Source organism: Gallinula chloropus, assembly GCF_964237585.1.
Source record: "Gallinula chloropus genome assembly, chromosome: 2".
NCBI lineage: Eukaryota > Metazoa > Chordata > Aves > Gruiformes > Rallidae > Gallinula > Gallinula chloropus.
The window spans coordinates 104,295,675-104,314,252 of NC_140086.1; the positions used below are offsets into that span (position 1 = coordinate 104,295,675).

An 18,578-nucleotide genomic window follows, 5' to 3' on the forward strand; every position below is an offset into this window, starting at 1 on the left:
TGAATAACCAAGTTAAATTCGTTATACAAGCCTTCCCGCTACCCATTCTTCTTACTGAAAATTATGCTTACCTTCCCCCTGTCTATCTAGGTTGTCTGGCTGACATTTCAGTTTATCTGAAGAACAGGGGTAGGAGGTGGGAAGAGATAGCTATGATAAGGTCCTTGCTGGGAGGATTCTGCTGTTTATGGTGGCAGGGCTCCATCATCAATGTTGGGGCCCTTTGGGGCTACTTTTATAGATTTTCAGCCATAGTCTTCCTCTTTTTCCAAGCTAAAGGCTACTCCTACCTGTAGCTCACCCACACACAGGGTTACTGTTTGCTACATGGAGACTTCAGGATTTGTGAGCCCTTTGCTGCCTGTGGGATTCAACATCCAGGTCACGCACCAGTCAGGTGGCCGCTGGCAGCTATTAACCGAGCTTCAACCAGCAGCTCATGCCAAAGCAAATCCAGGTATGTCCTGACACCCTGTACAGTCAGAAAAGCAGAAAGCCTGTGCCCATTCACTAGTAATGCAAAATTTTTATGTCTGGGCTTCAGTTTACTTTTCTTCTTAAAAACACAGAAAAATGAAAAAAGGCTAGAAATACAAAAGTTAGAGCAATCACATCTATTTGCCAGAGTCTATAGAACTTTGCTTTAGGTACAAAAGTGGCAATGAGATCTGAAATCTCCAAGTTGAAGCTAGATAAATTTAGGCTTGAAATAAGACACGTACTATTAACTGTGAAAAAAATTAACCACTAGGGTTAATTAAATGAATAGACAGAAGGTTTTCTATGTCTTAATTATATGAAGATCATCTTTAAAAAATAGAAAAGGAAAATAGAGGAAGGCATTATTAATGGAAGTATTGAAGGTTCCGACCATAATCTAAGGCAATCTTTTCTGTTTAGTTCCCACAGAGTGGCTTAATTTGACTGTAATTCTACAGAGATATGTCTTGCAAAATTTAGCAAAAACCAAGTCCTCAGTTAATAGTATCCCTGCTATCATTCTGAGGGCAAAACCATAACCTTTTAAAAAAGTATTTCATAGTGTTTCTGGCTTTTCCATCTGCTCTCTGTTCAAAGGCCTTTCCTTCTAAAACCTTACTGGCCCAAGACCACAATTTAGGAACCACAGAATAAATGTAGTTAAGAGTTCATTCCTACCGGTGCTGAAAACTGATAACACGCTATGATCACTTTTCACATAATTAAACTAGCAGTTAGAAGCACATTCATCACCACAGAGAAATAAATTTGTAGCCCCTGCCAACAATCATCTAGTCTCAAGGGCAACAGTAGAGGAGTTAATCTAAAGGGTCTCTAAAAAACCAGCACCAGCGCTCCTAAGGGCTTTCTTCCTTGATACAAACCTCACAACTTTTCCATGTGTTCTGTCCAATAAAAACTAACAGGAACAACATGGACTTGCAGAGTAGGCTAGTTCAGACATGCACCAAATTACAATACATTTTATATAAAACAATTTTTTCCCTACTTTATGGCTTAACAGTGGAGCAGAAAACCAGGACCAAGATTTGGCTTTGTTTTTTCTTGGTTCTGTTTTGCTTGCATTTTCCCCCCCTCAAACATAGTTATAAATCATATAGGATTCACTGAGGCAGAAAGCCCTTTTACTTTCCAAGTTACAACCCTCTACCTTCTGCCCCAAGGATTTAGCTTGTACTTAAATAGCTATGTGCCTTGCATGTCTGTCCAGTTTAAAAATCTAGTTTTTTCTTTTCAATTTACTGTTTAACCTGACCTGAGATTTCTATAGCTACAATCCACTGTTGCTTTCTACAGCAAAACTCCTAATACAAGTAGCAATACTGCCTAGACAAGATATAGCACAACTCAAGCCTGTCAAACCGTTTGGCAAGTATGGCTTACTGGTTTTAATTCTGCCTTTTTATGCCTGCTTCACTTTACTCTTTAAAGCACTATACGTTCCTCTAATCCATCACTCCTCTTTTTTCTTTTTTTTCCTTTCTCTCATATTTTAGGATAACAGATTACTTCAACAGGGTCACAGACTTTTTTAAAAGTATTTCACATTACAGTGACTAGTAACTGTATTTTCCTTTACTTCTTGTACTGGGGTAGAATAAAATAAATGAGCCCATAGGTATACATCTGTTAGGTTTAAATAATACATGAAGGTGACTAGTTGTATTAAAAAAGGAGAAAGTATATTTTTCAAGGATAAAATTCTGCGTGTTCAAATGTATTTCTAACATCAAACAGTAGCATTATACACTTATATCAAATCAGAAACTTCTTTCAAAACATAATTATACTGTTCAAAGACAACTACTGTGTACTTTTCTGAGACAATACAATGCAACTACACTATGCAGAGCACATTTCATACAAACTGCATTATGAAATGTACCACTGAGATAAATAATAGTTACACAGTCAAACAACAATAGCAAAGAGAGAAAAACATTAAGTCATAAGAAATAGAGACTATATTCCATATAATTTGAAAAGAGGACAGAGTCAGTAAGACAGGTATAAAGGCATTTCTAGGAGTTAAGAATAATAAAGGTTTTCAGAACAGCTAAAGTAAGACTGTATAAGATACATGAGTTTGCCACTATGTTAGCAAATGGAGTGAGTTACTGTCAAAGAGAAAAGGTCATCATTTATTTTCTGCGATTTTCTAAGTAATTGTAATATTGCCAGTGAAGCATTAATCGCTTGAAACATGCTGACAACCACCAATGAAATACTAAGTATGAAAAATTAGGATGGCAAGTCCAAATAAATTCTGTCAATACTAAACAAAGAAAACAAATGTGCCAGAGGGGCTTATGTGACCAAACACTAGAGTAAGTTAGCCTTTGATATTATGACTGATCTTGAGTTAAAATAAGCCACCTGAAGAAAGTGAGTATGCTTGAAGACCTGTTACTGCTCTCAGAGGCTTTGAATCAAACAAAAGATCAGAAACAATGCCTGATGGTCCCTTGAACAATGCTTCAGATGAGTAAATTTAATACAAAGGCCAGAATATTATCTAGCAGAAGCTATACAATAAGAGAGTGTGTGAGAAGGAAACATTAGTAAATTCTACAATGAATTCTGTTGGATATGAGTCAGAGCAAGAAGTAATTTTGATTACTGAGTTAATGATTTTGAGGTCAGCTTGCATTCTAGTTAGTCTGTCACTTGAGTTTAGTGGGCAACTGTAAGGCAACAGTCAGGTAGAACTAAGGTCTATAATACTGCAAGAACTGCGGGAATTCTGGCACTGGAAAGGCAAATCAATTGCTCCAGATACAAAAAAAAACCCATGCAGGTATTTCCTTTCACCATTAAAGTGGAAATATTTTAGGAGTTGGATTTCTTCTTTCCTCTAGAATTCTCTGTAGCTTGCAATTTTTCCTTACGTAGAAAAGTGAAAAAACAGGTGAGAGCTACCTTAAATGAAAGTGAAAATTTCCACCTTTGATTTGCATTAGAGGAAGTTAATAGATTGGGTCTATCAAAGACTGCCCTGTGTATGTGTACAAATTGACTAGGACCATTAGCTATAAAATGTCTAGACAACTTTTCAACCCCATAAATTTTAGGAATTTGACTTGAAAGGTATTCGGAATTAAATAGAAATCCAGGTCAGCAACATTCCTACATAGAAAATAAACATTTCAAGTGAAAAATTAAGCCCTTAAAAACTGTGAAGCTGAGTGAAATGAGAATCTACAGTGCTATCTAGTACTGAAGGCTAGACAGCACTGAACATCCTTCCTTAAAATTGTTTGATGTTACTTGACTTACATAATATCTGAGTTAATCTCATTATCTATGACTAATTTCTCGTTTGCCTGTTCATTATCTGAAAATGAACAAAGAAAATTCTGCATATTTCAACATGGGAGGTAAATCTTCCTTTAGATGAGAGCTATTTAATGATTTAAACTTTGAAAACTTAAAATACTTCCTATAATGCAAAAACTCAAAATCACAGTTGAGTCAATTTCTGGCATTTCACAATGTTGCCTTAGAAATGACTAATGTATAAAGCTGTAAGGGAATATGGACTGATATAAACCAATTAAATCCTCCTAGCAACTTGTTTCAATCGACCTTTGAATCGTGATCTACAACATATCTAAACATTATATGAAATCCATAGTGTCATACAGATTAATCACAACAATCACAATGTTGTGATATGAGAAATTATACGGACCGATGAAAACTGTTGTATCCTTTTCCCCAGATCTAATCAATTCCGATTGACAGAGCAACTATTAGGTGCCAAGATAAAAAGTTGAAGTCAAATTAACTGCTGCCCTCTAACAAGTCTCTCTTAACAACGAAACATACCATACTGAAAGAAAAAGTTATCAGCTGAATGCATGGCAGCAGATAAATGCAACAAACATACAAGCAACAATTATCTTTTCAATAAGATTCAGGTGCTTTTTTTTTCTAGGCACAAAAAATTATAGGTCTAAAGTCTGTAACACCTTAGAAGAAGTGTGTGTTTCTGCTATACCATGTCAGTTCAGTATAAATTCTTGATTCTTAGGGCCTCGGCAAGCATTTGTAAAGGCTTTCAAGTCCTAGACACAATTAGAAAAGCATGTTTTTCATGTGTAGGCATGGGTTTGAAATCTCTTTTGTCCTCACCCCCCCACCCCGAGTGGAAAGATGTTCTATTTAATTGGAACTAGAACACTGAGTTTCCTATTCACCAGCATTGTTTCTAAACCAGGAATGTATAAATTCAATATTCTGAAATACACACCAAAATTGCTGCCAATTTAAAATTCATAAGCATCATATGTATGCTCTTCCTAGGAATCAGTATCCTTGTACTAAATCTAACAAACCATCTACCTAAGTTTCTTTGGCTTCCCTTCTGCTTTGACTAGTTTGCACTGTTTAAAGTTTTTTTAACAGTTATGCCAAATACAGTATGCAATACAGTTGTAATGCCTACAGTTAGTGTAGGGTAGCTACACCCTACACTACAAATTGAATATACATTCAACAAGCTGCAACTTACAGTCTGTGGGCAGAAGCTGGCCTGTAACCAGAGACAACCACATAGGCAAGTAATAGAGCCTGAACATGTACACACTTCTGCCTGAATACACAAAGACAGAATTGGAACATGTTGCTCCCACCACAACCAACTCAGAGAGAAAGGAGGTGCTGAGCAGCCTTGCATGCTATGCTGTTTGCTCTGCTGCCAGTCTAAACTTATCACCAAACTGGTTCCTACCACAAGTGTGGCTTAAACCAACCCTCACTTAAGCAGTAAGCACAAGGGAGGAATTTCAGAGGTACTATACCATCATACTGCCCTTGGCTTCACTGAGAATCTTTTAATATATCTATTGCTTAGAGCTCTCATTATGTACATAATTTAATATAGATTTATTACAAGTCTAAATTAGCATCTCATAACGTGCCATTTTGCTGTTCTTCAAGATGTTGTCCTGACTGAATTTGAGAGATCTATTTCAAAAGCAGTAACCATAATTCTATTAAGCATATTTTCACCATTTTTTCATTATTGTGATGTTTTATAAGTAGCTTTTTCATCAAAATGATAAGTTTTATGTAATAAATTGCAAGAAATAAACGATAGTGAAAATTTTGTTGCCAACATTGAAGTGTAAGACATAAAACCTCTGTTTTTCCCTCTAGGAGAAAAAAGAAAGTTATGGCTATGGCTTTTCTTTGGTCAGAATTATACTTCGCAGCCTAAAAAGTCTTAGGCTAAATCATTTATTCTACAGTTATATGTGAGCCATTGTTGGACTAAACATTCCTCTGAATGAACAGGTCTTGTAAAAATACTTATTTGGGGATCACTCAGGTAAGAAAAGGGTATGTACTTTTTTCTTGATGAAAAGGACGTATTTACCGCACAGATTAAATATCTTCCTTCTGGAGAAATCCAACCCTATTCATCTCTCTCCTAATCTAGATCTTTATTCAATATTAATTTCCTTTCTGTACCCTCCTCTTTTGAAACAGCTAATCTAATCTACTGGTGACATTCACAGGGAATGAATGAAGACCTGTTTACTGAAACCTACAGGATTGTATTAGTTAGTTCATTTAAACTATCCTTCCAGGAATGCATCAAGGATTAAGCAAGTAGCATCTGACATACATTCCTCCAAGGAGTTTTCTCATTTCCAATTCCTCGCAAGAAATCTGGTTATGTTTTAACTCAATTTCTCATCGGGAATTGCCACCTGCCTCTAATTTGATGCACAACAGAAATCTGCAGACTCACAAATACTAAAGTGCATAATTATAATCACAAAATTTTTGTGCAATAGCTTTAAATCTATTCAATATAATGTTGAAAGTTGACTTTACTGGAAAACAAGTTTCCTCTGGAACTGGAGAGAATCCAAATCCTTGTTCAACCTCGAAGGTTTGTGTCATCTTGGTCAACCACCAGATGACCCCAAAGCTGTTTATGTGTCTACAGTGAAAGTTACACAAAAAAACACCATCTGGCTGCTTCAACACCTAAAGTTTACCAAAGCAGCAATGGCAAAACTGACCCTGTCTTTACTTAGCCTGCTGTAAAACCCTTCTGGGGATAAAACCCATAAGCACTGTTTGAAGCAGAGACTGTATAGTAAGATCTCCTCTCATACAGGTGTATGTTCTCATTTGAAATATTTCTAGGCCATAAATTTCTGCCCACAATCTTCTCAATACTTGCTCAGTGTTTTGGCTGTAGTTAATCCTGCTCCTTGATGCCTATACCTACCTACTTATGCTACACAGAACTCATCCCCTTCCCACTGGCAGAGCCACAAAGGTTGACCTTACATGTAAATCCTCTAAAGAATCTATACCTTACTCTCTCTCTGCATTTCCCTTAAAGGAAAATGTCACCATAAACACAATAGAAATGCCAGGATCCTCAGGAATGTTAATATTCCTGGCTACAGTAAAGCATAAAAGGTAAATCTGTTCCGTTCAATGTGCTAGTAGCAAAAATGAATTTGATTACATATGTTTTGTTAGGTGGTTCTTCAAAACATCTGTGAAATCAGTATCTGGGAGAAATTTGAGACTGTCACATGAAATAATACCTTCCTCAATGGATGGACTCCTTCAAATTGCTTCCAAAGACTCACTACCAGCAAAAATTCAGAAACATAACAACCACTTTTTTGAGAAAAAGAAGCAGGAGAGATATGAAGACAGTATTAAGCCTAAAGCACACATCTATGCATTATTATATTATTACTATTATCATAATCATAATTACCAGTGATTTCATAACTATGTTATTTCCCCAAGATTTAAAGAGCAACTTATTACAAGACTACTTATACTCTGTTAGACTTGTAGCTTACTTTACATTCTAACCAATATGAACATACTGCATTCAAAATGCTAGTTTTAAGTTATGATTCCTGAAAAAGAGGAAGAATATAAATCCAGCAGGAACTCCACAACGAGACATTTTCTTCTACAAAAAACCACAAATAGCTAACAGTCCTTATTAGTAACAGTTTTTTATGCAAGACAAACTACTTTTTCTGGAGATTTTATTGTTTGCCTGTATGAAAAAAAGATGAACCTAACATTTTACTAAGACAGGTATTTTGTCAAAATTACTACTATAGAAAGCTATTGCCAGATTATGAAATGGTTGTTCTATGGTTTTACAACCACCTGTAACAAATCCAGTGGAAATTCCAATAATCAAACATGATTGGCTATCTCCCAGGTTTGGATGCAGCTCACAGCTTAATATCTGATTACAAACTCAGAGCTGCATTCATAATCAAAACTCAGCTGAGTAACCAGGAAGTTAGTGTTTCAAAAATATTATGGGATCACGTCAATATTTAGGTCTTGCAATGGTATACATTTCATGTCCAAGAGAGAGTTTGTGAATATTTCCCCAGTGCTCATAGCTTCCCCACAGGAGGATAAAAATAAGCAAAATACAACCTGCACATTCAATTATCCTGAGTAAAGTAACATGTTTAAAAGAAAACAATTTCCACAGAAAGCTTTTGTTTAAGAATTCCATATAGATTACTGCCTTTGATTAAGCTGTTCCTGTATCAATGATAGCAAAAAAGCAGAGGTTCTGTAAAAAAAGCTTGTAACATTAAGATTTTAAAAGTTTGACACAGCTTGTTTTCTCGAAATGGATGTCCTACTAATCCTACCAGATTAGTAAATGTAGGTTGGTGCCTCTGTGACAGTACCCTTCTTCTCTCAGGTACTGAACATAAAAATCTGTTACATGGAGTTACCAAGAGCCTGGGCAATCCACTGACTCACACCCACGCTGCCTGAATCAGGTCATCAGATTTGACTTTGTTTTGTGAATCCATTTTAGAACTGATGCTCACAAGCATTAGCAGAATGGTAAGGAGCAGGCTGTATCACTCCTCAGCAGAGCTTTGAAAACATCCCTTACAGTCTGGCAAAGGAAAGACACAGAGCCACCAAAAGGAGCATTAGGGATTCAGGCCAAGCAGTCTGTTTCCTGAATAGACCTGAGATAAATTGGCAACAACACAAAAAAGAAAAAATACCTCACAGAACTATGGTGTGGTACTGTGAGGTATTTTCCAAAGGATGACACGTAGCCATGACAAGCATACTTCTGCCCTTCCAAAACTTGCTCTGTCCCCGTGCTGCTTGTTCAGTGCTGCAGGAAAAGAGCTCTTGTGCCTGCCCCGTGTGGGTGCAGCGAGCCGGGAGCCCTTCTAAGCAGGGGCTGTTTTGCCCAAGCAAGATCCCCTGGGGAAAGCGAGCCCTGTCAAGGGGCTGTGCTCAGTGCTACCGAGGAAAAGAGGACAGTCCTGGGGGGCCTCCCTTGGGGCCCGCCCGGGGGTCCAGAAAGCTTCCTCCCCCGGCACGCGGGGCACGAGTGCACCTTCGTGGGGCCCGAGCAGCGGGCCCCAAGCCAAAACGGCCCTAAGGAGCCCTGGCAAGGGACCAGCGCGCTCAGTGCCACAGAGGCAGGCAAAAAACCCCGGGGCACAGCTACTAGCCCACTGTGGGGGAAAAAAAGCCCTCCTCTCCCCAGCTGCAGGGCACGAGAGGCCACCTTCCTGGGGCACCAGCAGCAGGCAGTGACCCAGCCCAGATGGTCGGGAGGGGCCCTGGCAAGGGGTCCTGCTCAGTGCTGCAGAGGAAGGCAAAAAACCCCCGGGGACCAGTGCCAATCCGCCCCGGGGGAAAATTCCTTCCTGACCCCAGCCGCAGAGCTGGCGATCGGCTATTCCCTGAGCAGGTGAGCAAGACCGGCTCCCTCCTCCCACCGGCTGGTCACGCCTCCCAGGAGAGGCCCGAGCCCTGTTCTCCCTCAGCCCGGAGCCTGATCTCCTCCACGGCCCCATCAACTTGGGGGCAAGGATGCTTCCCGCGCCTGGCAGGGTGCCGGCATGGGCTCCAAAGCTCTGGGACCCCTTCAGAATTGCTGCACCCTGGTTGCTTACGGCTGCTGCCCCTGGCTCCGTGGGGGATGGGAGTGGTGAGCTCTGCAGGCTTCTCAAGAAGGCATCCCCTTGCTCTTGCCATGGCCTTCCAGCTGGAAAGGTCCATCAAATGATCTTCAAAGGTGGCTCTGCTGTGAGCTGGTATTGCATTAGAAGACCTCCAGCAGCCCTGTCCTGCCCTTGGGAGTGTCATCCTCCCTCAGCCCACTTTTCACCAGCTCCTCTAGGAGCTCATCCTCCTGCACGTGCCTGGGGCTGTCCCCAGGACAGCTCTGGCAGGGGCCTGGCAGGACACCCCCTTTTATAGTGTCCGGGGGCATTGTGACTTCACTGTTTCCTGGCGACCGGGTGTGACGGGCAGCCCCCTGCCATACACAGCCCCGCCCGCTGCAGCCCCGCCCAGCACCCTTAGAGGAAGGCCTTTGGGGTGCTGGGCCCCAGGCAGTCGCTGTGCCCAGGAGGCACAGGGGCTGTCCCGGCCTTTGGTGGCCATGCAGCGGGCACAGCTGCTGGGTGTCCCTGACCTGTCCTCTGCCCCTGAGCTCCCAAGGACAAAGCCAGTGGCCTTAGTCTTCTCTCACAAACCAAGCATGACACAAACCAATCCTGTGGCACAGAGACCATCCCTATAACCCATCAGGTAGTTCAGAACTCTGCTTCACATACTCCTCAGAAATATACCTAAATTTTTACTACACTAGATTTTGGTTTAAGAAGAACAAGTATTCATCATGAACAAATAATCCACTAGCTCCAGAAAATTATTTCAGTAACATACATTTCCATAATAGAACGACAGACTGATAGTCAAGTTAAAATAAAGGATTTCCCCCCTCCCCCCCCCCAGCCTGCTGTTTATCTTAGGTTCTTTAATTTTAGGATTAAATACAAAACAAAGAACAATTGAGGATTTGGGGATTTCAAAATGTTTAGGCATCCAGCTACAAGATTATGTATAACCCACAGAGTTACATGAAAGAGTCTCGTAAAAATATTATTGACTATTGTAACCTGTATTGTATAAGTTAAAGTGAATAAAGAAAAAGAAAATGGCAAATGTATAAGCATAAAATAGTGTTCAAAGCATCTGCTTTCCAAACTTCCCTAAAGCGCTATTGAATGCACTATTAAGTTATTTAACAGTCTGGGTCATTAGTCATACTGTTCCACACAGGGAACCTCACATGCTTTCCACCTTCTGTCCATGCAATCCTACTCCATCCCTTGGTGCTGCTTTTTTTTTTTTTGGTGGCAGCTTCAACCATCTAATCAGAATCATTTTCTCTTTTTGAAGTTTTTAAGCTCCATCATCCAAGCTCTAAAGTGATTATAGTTCTTGCTGAAAACTACAGAAAAGAAACCAACTATCTTCTTTCTCACCCCCTCCATGAAAGAACACTTACATCCACTTCACATGTTGGTTCCCTGCACATACTTTGGTTTCAAATTCCATAAATTACACCTCTTAGCATTTAAGCAAGTAATACTCATCTCTCTTGAGATGAAGTGCAATGGTGATGAACCCTAAACATCTAAAACCCCTTTTTTCCTCCTCAAGGTATATCCTAGCTTTATGAACACATTTAATACATTCCGTAAAATGACCACCTTGCTTAGAACAGAAACTGTGCCCTTCCTTTTATCTGTCATTTCAGACTTAACTTGATTAACTTGATATCTGAATCATAATGAATGTCAGTATTTCCATGTGCAGTTTACATTAAATTGTTTTAGAATGTTTGTGAACATTTGGAAAAAACAATTAATTCAATTTGTTTGTGTTTCTCATGGGGTTTTTTTTTGCAGTTTTAACAATGTCGTGTGTGTGTCCCCTTTTTTTTAATGTGAGATAATGGAGGGGTTTTTTTCACAGTAAAAAAAATATTCTTGCAGAAAACTAAAATACACTTTGAAGAGAAAGGTAAATAAACCATCCCTATTTTCTGGCCAGCTCTGTAGAGTTGGTAATTTCCAGCTGTCTTGATCTGTTAAGTAATATGGCTGTTGTGACACACTTGTACATAGAGGACAGTATTAAAAGTACCATCACTGTCACCTGAGCTACAATCTGTGTCTATAAAGTCACCTTTCTGGATTGAATTGCATTATGAAGTAAATGCATTTGAATCTCTTGTTGAAAGGCAGCTTTCACCTCCATTTCTACATGTGGTTCATATGGTTCACAAGAGAAGTGGGAAGAGGGAGAGCAGAGGAAGAAGATGCATGTAGGAAGTGGCTTCCACCCACATGGCCACGAACATCTTCAGATGAAGTAATGATACAGATTCAGTTCTTCCCCAGTGCTATTTTGCTTGTTTTTTTTCTTGGGACTACCTCAGCTGTAAAGCAGGTGGTGGGCATTGTCATGCCATCTACTTCTTATGCGGAGAACTACAGGATGGTGTCTGGGTTATTCCTCATGGTCTCCCTCACCACTGAACTGGAAGAGGGTGAAGTACAGAGAGGAAGGCCAGAAACATAAAGTCCATGTAAAGAGCCTGAAGTGACGAATTTTAAGACCGTTTGCAATGATGATTTTTAATTCCAAAGAAATTCTGTCATGCTGTCAATGTTACACTGTGGCCAGTTTCATGCACCAACATGCTTGCTATGTTTTCTTATTTAAATGAATTATTTCAAATTTTAACTGGGAATCACGTAGTCTAGAGAATGCGGCAGTATGGGAATAAAGCTGAATGCTGGCACTCTGTCATACAGAGTGCATCACTACAGCAGGTGAGCAATAATAACACAGAAATATTCTGCTGCCCATATCTGATTACTTATATTAATACTCAATGTGGTACCGTATTTTTTTCCCTATTTGTGTCATTTCATCTCTTATGGTACACGGATTTTCGTTAAAATTGGCATATGCTCTGCATAATCTACAATGACACTATATTTTGAAATCATTTTAGTATCATTGTGATTTCGTGATTAAAATCCATAATTCTGGCCACAACAAAGGCAAGCTTTAGAATTCTCTGGGACTCCTGGGATAAATTAGTTGTGAGTAATAATTCCTGTTCGATGTCCTGTGCTAAAATCCTAAAGTACAACTGTACCATCTGGACTATAACAACAAGTTAGTTTGTTAGTGATAAGTAAAGGAGGTGTACAGGGACCTGTGCTGTCACAAGCAGTACAGCATGTTGATCGCTGTGACAACAATGCAACTTCCATTGCTAATACAATTAAAGTTAATTAAGTTACAGAAAGAGGGATGATTATTTTTTCTCTGTAGCATTTTAACTGCCTGTAATTACTATATTATTACACCTACATGAAATTACATGCATTTATACCCTTTGGCATCTGGTGAAAACAAAATGTTCCTTAGCTTTGGTGTTCCCTTTTAGTAAGATCTCTATAGTCCTTGCAATAGTGAAATGCTCATGTGAGCAGGGCAAGACTAAAAATAAAAAGACACTGGTTCAACACTGTATCTCCCAAGTACAAGTCTAGTACTCTAACGTGATTGTTTTTCTAATATCTTAAAAGAACCCTGGAACCAAAATGCAGAAACCCTTTCTGTACAGGACTGGTCTTTAGCTTGGCAGAACCTGGGACTTCACAGCAGTTACCTCCAGGTGGGTGCAAATGAGAACTCACCACCCTTGGGACATTTTGTCATATTCTTATAGAGAAAAGTGTACCTTCCTTACTAACTGCTCTGGCTAACGATGAAAAATTCCACTGTTTACAACTTCACATATTTTTTCCCCCAACCACATGAAATTTGCAGTAAGAATAATTCAGTGTGACAGCTTATCTTTTTGCCCAGTGGGGGGTCTTCACCTGAGTGTGGCTGTGAAAGCAATTTCCATGTTGATGATGACCGAAGCCTTTATGTTTCAGAGCCAAACAAGTTAAAAGAAGCGGGATGATACCAGTATCATAGTCACAAGTATCTTCCTATTTCAATGGAAATGAAATTAAGCTAATAAACAGCACACATGGTACTCGGATCCTTTAAAATAAATCCACATAAATAATGCTATATATAGTGGCATACTATAACAGAAATGCTTGTAAAGTCTTATTTGTAGATGTTAATAAGACAGTCAAGATCTAAAGCTTGGCATTATTATTTCTTAGTCAAAGGGTTTGTTTTAAAGTGCAAACTACAAAGAAATAACCTTGATCGTGGGAGAACAGCAAACTAGATTACATCTCAATCCTTAAATAAAGCAAAAAGCAACCCTAAGAAAATTCTTTGGATACTGTTCTGATTTCCTATGATTATACAATTGTTACTCTGCTTGCAACACAATCTTCCAGTGCTTAGAAAGCATAAATATAAGACGTATCGTTTTAATTTATATAATTGCCCAAGGTGGCAGAAGAGAAAAACAGAATGAGAATTATGAGAATCCATAAGCATATCTGTCCTGGTTTTGGCTAGGATAGAGTTAATTTCTAGTAGTGTATGGAATGCCACGTTTGGGAGTTAGGATGGGAGCAGTGCTGATAACAGGGATGTTTCTAGTTGCTGCCAAGAAATCAAGGACTTTTCAGTTGTTCCTATTTCCCTCCACTCCCCGCCCCTCTTCCCCTTCTCCCTCCTCCCCCCCTCCCCCGTCTGTGGCTAACGAGAAAGGAGGGGAGACAGCCAGGACAGATGACCGGAGCAGGCCAAAGGCGGTATTCCACGCCAATTACGTCATGGGCAGCAAAAACGGGGGGGAGGGGGGGGGGCTGGTGGGGGGAGGAGCAGGAGGCAGCTCTAGGATCAACGGTTTTCAGGGCTGTCCTGTGCTATATGACCTGAGTTTGTGCGGTTTGGTGGGACACTGCATTGTGTATCACCAGTTTCATATATTTTGCTATAAAGTCCTGTTATCATTGTTATGTCTATCTTTCTGCTCTCCCAGTAAACTATCCCAACCCGCAAGGTTTTGGTTCCTTGGTTAGTTTTTTTTTTCCCGTCTCCCCCTCCCTTAACTCCTCCCTCCCCCCCCACTCCCTTTTAAAGAACAAGGGGCTCCTTAGTGCTCAGTTCTCAGCTGGTGCAAAATCATGATAATATCTAAACCAATTGTATTTCTATTAAAATATATTGTAAATATAAAGCATAATCATAATTTAAAATAATAAAAGGCATGTAATATGCCTTATGTATGATAGATGGCATTATATGATATGTTTGAATACATATTATTATATGTTACAGAATCCCAGAATTGTAGGGGTTGGAAGGGACCTCGAGAGATCATCAGGTCCAACCCCCCTGCCAAAGCAGCTCCCCAGCTCATATTGCACAGATAGGCGTCCAGACAGGTCTTGAATATCTCCAGAGAAGGAGACTCCACCACCTCCCTGGGCAGCCTGTCCCAGGGCTCTGTCACCCTCACTGTGAAAAAGTTCTTCCGCATGTTGGTGCGGAACTTCCTGTGCTCCAAGTTGCAGCCATTGCCCCTTGTCCTGTCTCCACAGAGCAGTGAAAAGGGGCTGGCCATTTCCCCCTGCATCCCATACTTAAGATATTTATAAACATTAATAAGGTCCCCCCTTAGTCTTCTTTTCTCTAGACTGAACAGTCCCAGCTCACTCAGCCTTTCCTCACAGGGGAGATGCTCCAGTCCCTTAATCATCTTTGCAGCCCTTCTCTGGACTCTTTCCAGAACATCCCTGTCTTTTTTATACCAGGGAGCCCAGAACTAGACACAATACTCGAGGTGGGGCCTGATCAGGGCGGAGTAGAGGGGGAGGATCACCTCCTTTGACCTGCTGGCCACACTCCTCTTGATGCACCCCAGGATCCCACTGGCTCTCTTAGCCACCAGGGCACACTGCTGGCTCATGGCCAACCTGTCATCAACCAGGACCCCCAGGTCCTTCTCTGCAGAAATTACAAAAGTAAGTAACTTATAAATAGTAACTTCTACATGAAGTTCACTTTAAAACTAAGCAGTTTGACACAGGAAGCTTTAAGTCCTGTTTTTCAAAAATGCATTGTAAAGCTCTTGAGTCTAATTAACTTACATTGTAAGGTAATTACATTGTAATACATTGCAAAAGCCTAATTCTGATTAACTTCACTATGATGGAATTATTTCTAATCAACATTGGCATAAGTGGATTCAATACGAACTGTCACATAAGCTTAGATTTTCAGGGGGGGGAAGCAGAGACTTAATTAGATATATCTTCACATCCTTCTTGCAAGTCAATTTACATTTCCGAAGACAAATATTCAAAATAAACTAAGGATTTCAAGCTACCAAATACTAGCCCTTTCTAATTTCAGTTGTATGTAAGAAAACAGAACAAACTCCTTCCCTATGATAGCAGCTCTTCCTTCCTTCACTATGACTAACCCTCCAGAGGCCTGTGAGAAGCAGCAATCCCAAGTGGCCAGACATGCCAGAAGAACTCACTGGTGTGCCATAAAGCACGCTCCTTAACACTGACATTACTCAAATGGTTTACTGGGTCTGTTGGCATGAAGTTAACTGTCTTCACAGCATTGTGTATGGTGCTGTGCTCCCCAGCTAGAGTGGTGGTAACACTCCAGTGTGCTGCCTGCTGCTGAATGGCACTGGCACAGTGTCAAGGCTGTCCCTCCACACCTTTCCCTATAATGGTCAGGAGGCCAGGGATGAGCAGAACGATAGGAGGGAACAGCTGACCTAAACTGACCATAGGAATTTTCCATACAATGTCATACTCAGCAATAAGAACTCAGGGAATGGAGAAGGAAGAGGAGGTGTTTAGTGTGATAGAGCTTCCCTTCAGCCATTACATGTGCTGAGGCCCTGCTTCCCAGAAAGTGTCTGGACATCGGCCTGCTGATGTGAAGGAGTGAATTAACTCCTTATTTTTGCTTTGCTTGTATGTGTAGCTTTTGCTTCTCTTATTAAATTGCCATTCTTACTAAATTGTCATCTTAATCCATAAATCATTTCACCATCCTTCTATTTTTTCCTCTATCTCCTGGGAGAAAGGAGAGAGCAAAAGGTAAGAAGGGTTGTTTGGCTGCTGAAAAATGTCAACTCACCACAACACGTTTAGTGCAAAGTGATTATCAACATTTCAGGAAGAGAAGACATTTTGTGTGACCAAAGCAGTATGCTATGTTTCATTTATTCACAGTACCATTTATCTCTTTGAGACTCTCTTAATTTTCAGTAGGAAAATAAAAGCACATATATTTCCTTACTACAGCTATGCAGATCTTTACTGATGACATTCAGAGTCAGTTGGCCTGTGGAATCTCCATCCGTGGAGTTACTCAAAACTTGACTGGATATGGCCCTGAGCAACCTCACACAGCTTTGAAGTTTGCCCTGCTTTGAACCATGTTTGGACCACATGAACTCCAATGTTTGCTTGTTACCTCAGTTATTTTAGGGTTCTGTGATAATGTAATCTTTGCTTCTTTGAAAGCAGAATTCTAAAAGGTCACTTTCAGCATTCCAGCAGATTCACAGAGGGTTTAATAAACCAAGCTGCCTGCATTAAGGAGTTGGGCTACTTGCTTTTTCCCTGTCTTTCCTAGTTTTCTTCTTTTATGGCAACAAAGAAGAAATTGTTAATCAGGAGTAACAGAAATTAACTGGTTGAAAGGGTGGGGCTCAAAGCAAAAGCCTGCAATAATTATGATCTACTCTTCTCAGTTTGTGTCCTGGTTTCGGTCAGGATGGAGGAAAAAACCCAAAAGACTAAGCATTATTTTAATAATGTTTGCACAGTTGTGCAAGTATGTGGACCTATTTCAGTTCTCAGAGAAATTCAGCAAAGCCAGAAGGCACTGAAGCCAGGAAGCACAACTGCTAGTTGCAAAAAGAACTCCATAGAAATCATCTAAGAAATCAACAAAATGTGTGATTTTTTGGGAGAGTTCCCTCTATTCAAGGCAGCCATATTATTGACCTGTGGGCTTAAATGAACTTGAAAGAGCTTTTGATCTCCTCTGCCCGAGACTAGGGATATTGGAGATATGCTTTCCACTGCGCAGTGCAAAATCTACAACTTACAGCCATCATCTCCAGTTCCCACTGCTAAAAAGGTAGGGATGCTTTGACTTGATCACTGGCAGTGTCAGAACCATCCTTTCTGTATCACTGTGTATTTGCAGAATATGCAGGACATCTATCAAGAGTATCAGAGATGTCTCCACAACTCACCTGTCGATAATGGCACACATGTCAATGGTAACATTGGCAAAGCTTCCCAGCTGCCCATGCTCCACTGCGTGCAAGTCCACCAGCTGGTCATCCACATGAATAAACTGCATGCATCCTTGAAACGAATGTTGGAAGAGCCAGTGATCCGAGTCATTCATCTGCAGCGGAAACCCTGCAGAGCAGCAGAATAAGGAACATTATTAGCTTCCCATACTATTACCCGAGTCAGTATTTTTTCACAGGAAAGGACGTGTTTTCTAGATGAAGGAAGAAAAAGGCAAGTTAGGAAGGAAATATTATACAGTTATTAGATTACATTGCAATGTTATTGATGTAAGTCATTGGCAACTACCTGCAAGAATTCACACTGCTGACTCCCTAATTTTTGTCTACAGGATGGAAGTTTTCTCCTACCCTTCTCCTTCTACAGCCCCCTTTTGCAGTTTCTCGTTAGTTCTCTCTTCATACAGAGAATAAGAGAAGAAGGATTCATTGCTGAATTTTAGGACTCATATTCCCATTCCTCAGATTTTTCTGAGAAAAAAGGATTCCATGAATCCCATGAAGTGAAGTTTCAAGTTCAGCTTTCTCTAGAATTGAGCTTCTTGGGCAATGAATATTTGTGCTGGAAACTTTCTACAAAATTGAAACTAGGCCTAAAATCTAATGTCTTGGCCCGTTTCTGAAAGATCTGATGACAATCTGTAGTATTTTCATTTTCACACTGAATACATTCATTTGCCTGTCTTTCTGAAGGTGGTTTATAAGAGGTGAGAATGAATTAGTGTCTTGACTCAGACTAAAAGGCAGGAAGCAGAGGATGTTTCTATGAAATTGTTTAACTGAATACTCTTCAGAAGTGAATGTGTCAATTTACTTGAGAAAAATGTCCTTGATAAGACAGAACTTGATTCTCTACTTATAAATCTTTGCCAATGAAGTCCCTGAAAACGCTTGAAGAAAATAATTTAGAATCTGTTTAAGATGAAAGCAG

At 40.1% G+C, this 18,578-nt stretch overlaps 1 protein-coding gene across 1 annotated transcript in view; it reads right to left on the reverse strand.

Moving 5' to 3' along the window:
- CNTNAP2 (contactin associated protein 2) overlaps positions 1-18,578 on the reverse strand; it is a gene marked incomplete at both ends in the record, with an annotated part of 1,153,104 nt that overhangs the window by 432,808 nt on the left and 701,718 nt on the right. The window contains one exon of the mRNA XM_084260050.1: positions 17,585-17,756. Coding sequence (XP_084116176.1) covers positions 17,585-17,756 — 172 coding nt within the window. The remainder of the gene's footprint in view (positions 1-17,584; positions 17,757-18,578) is intronic.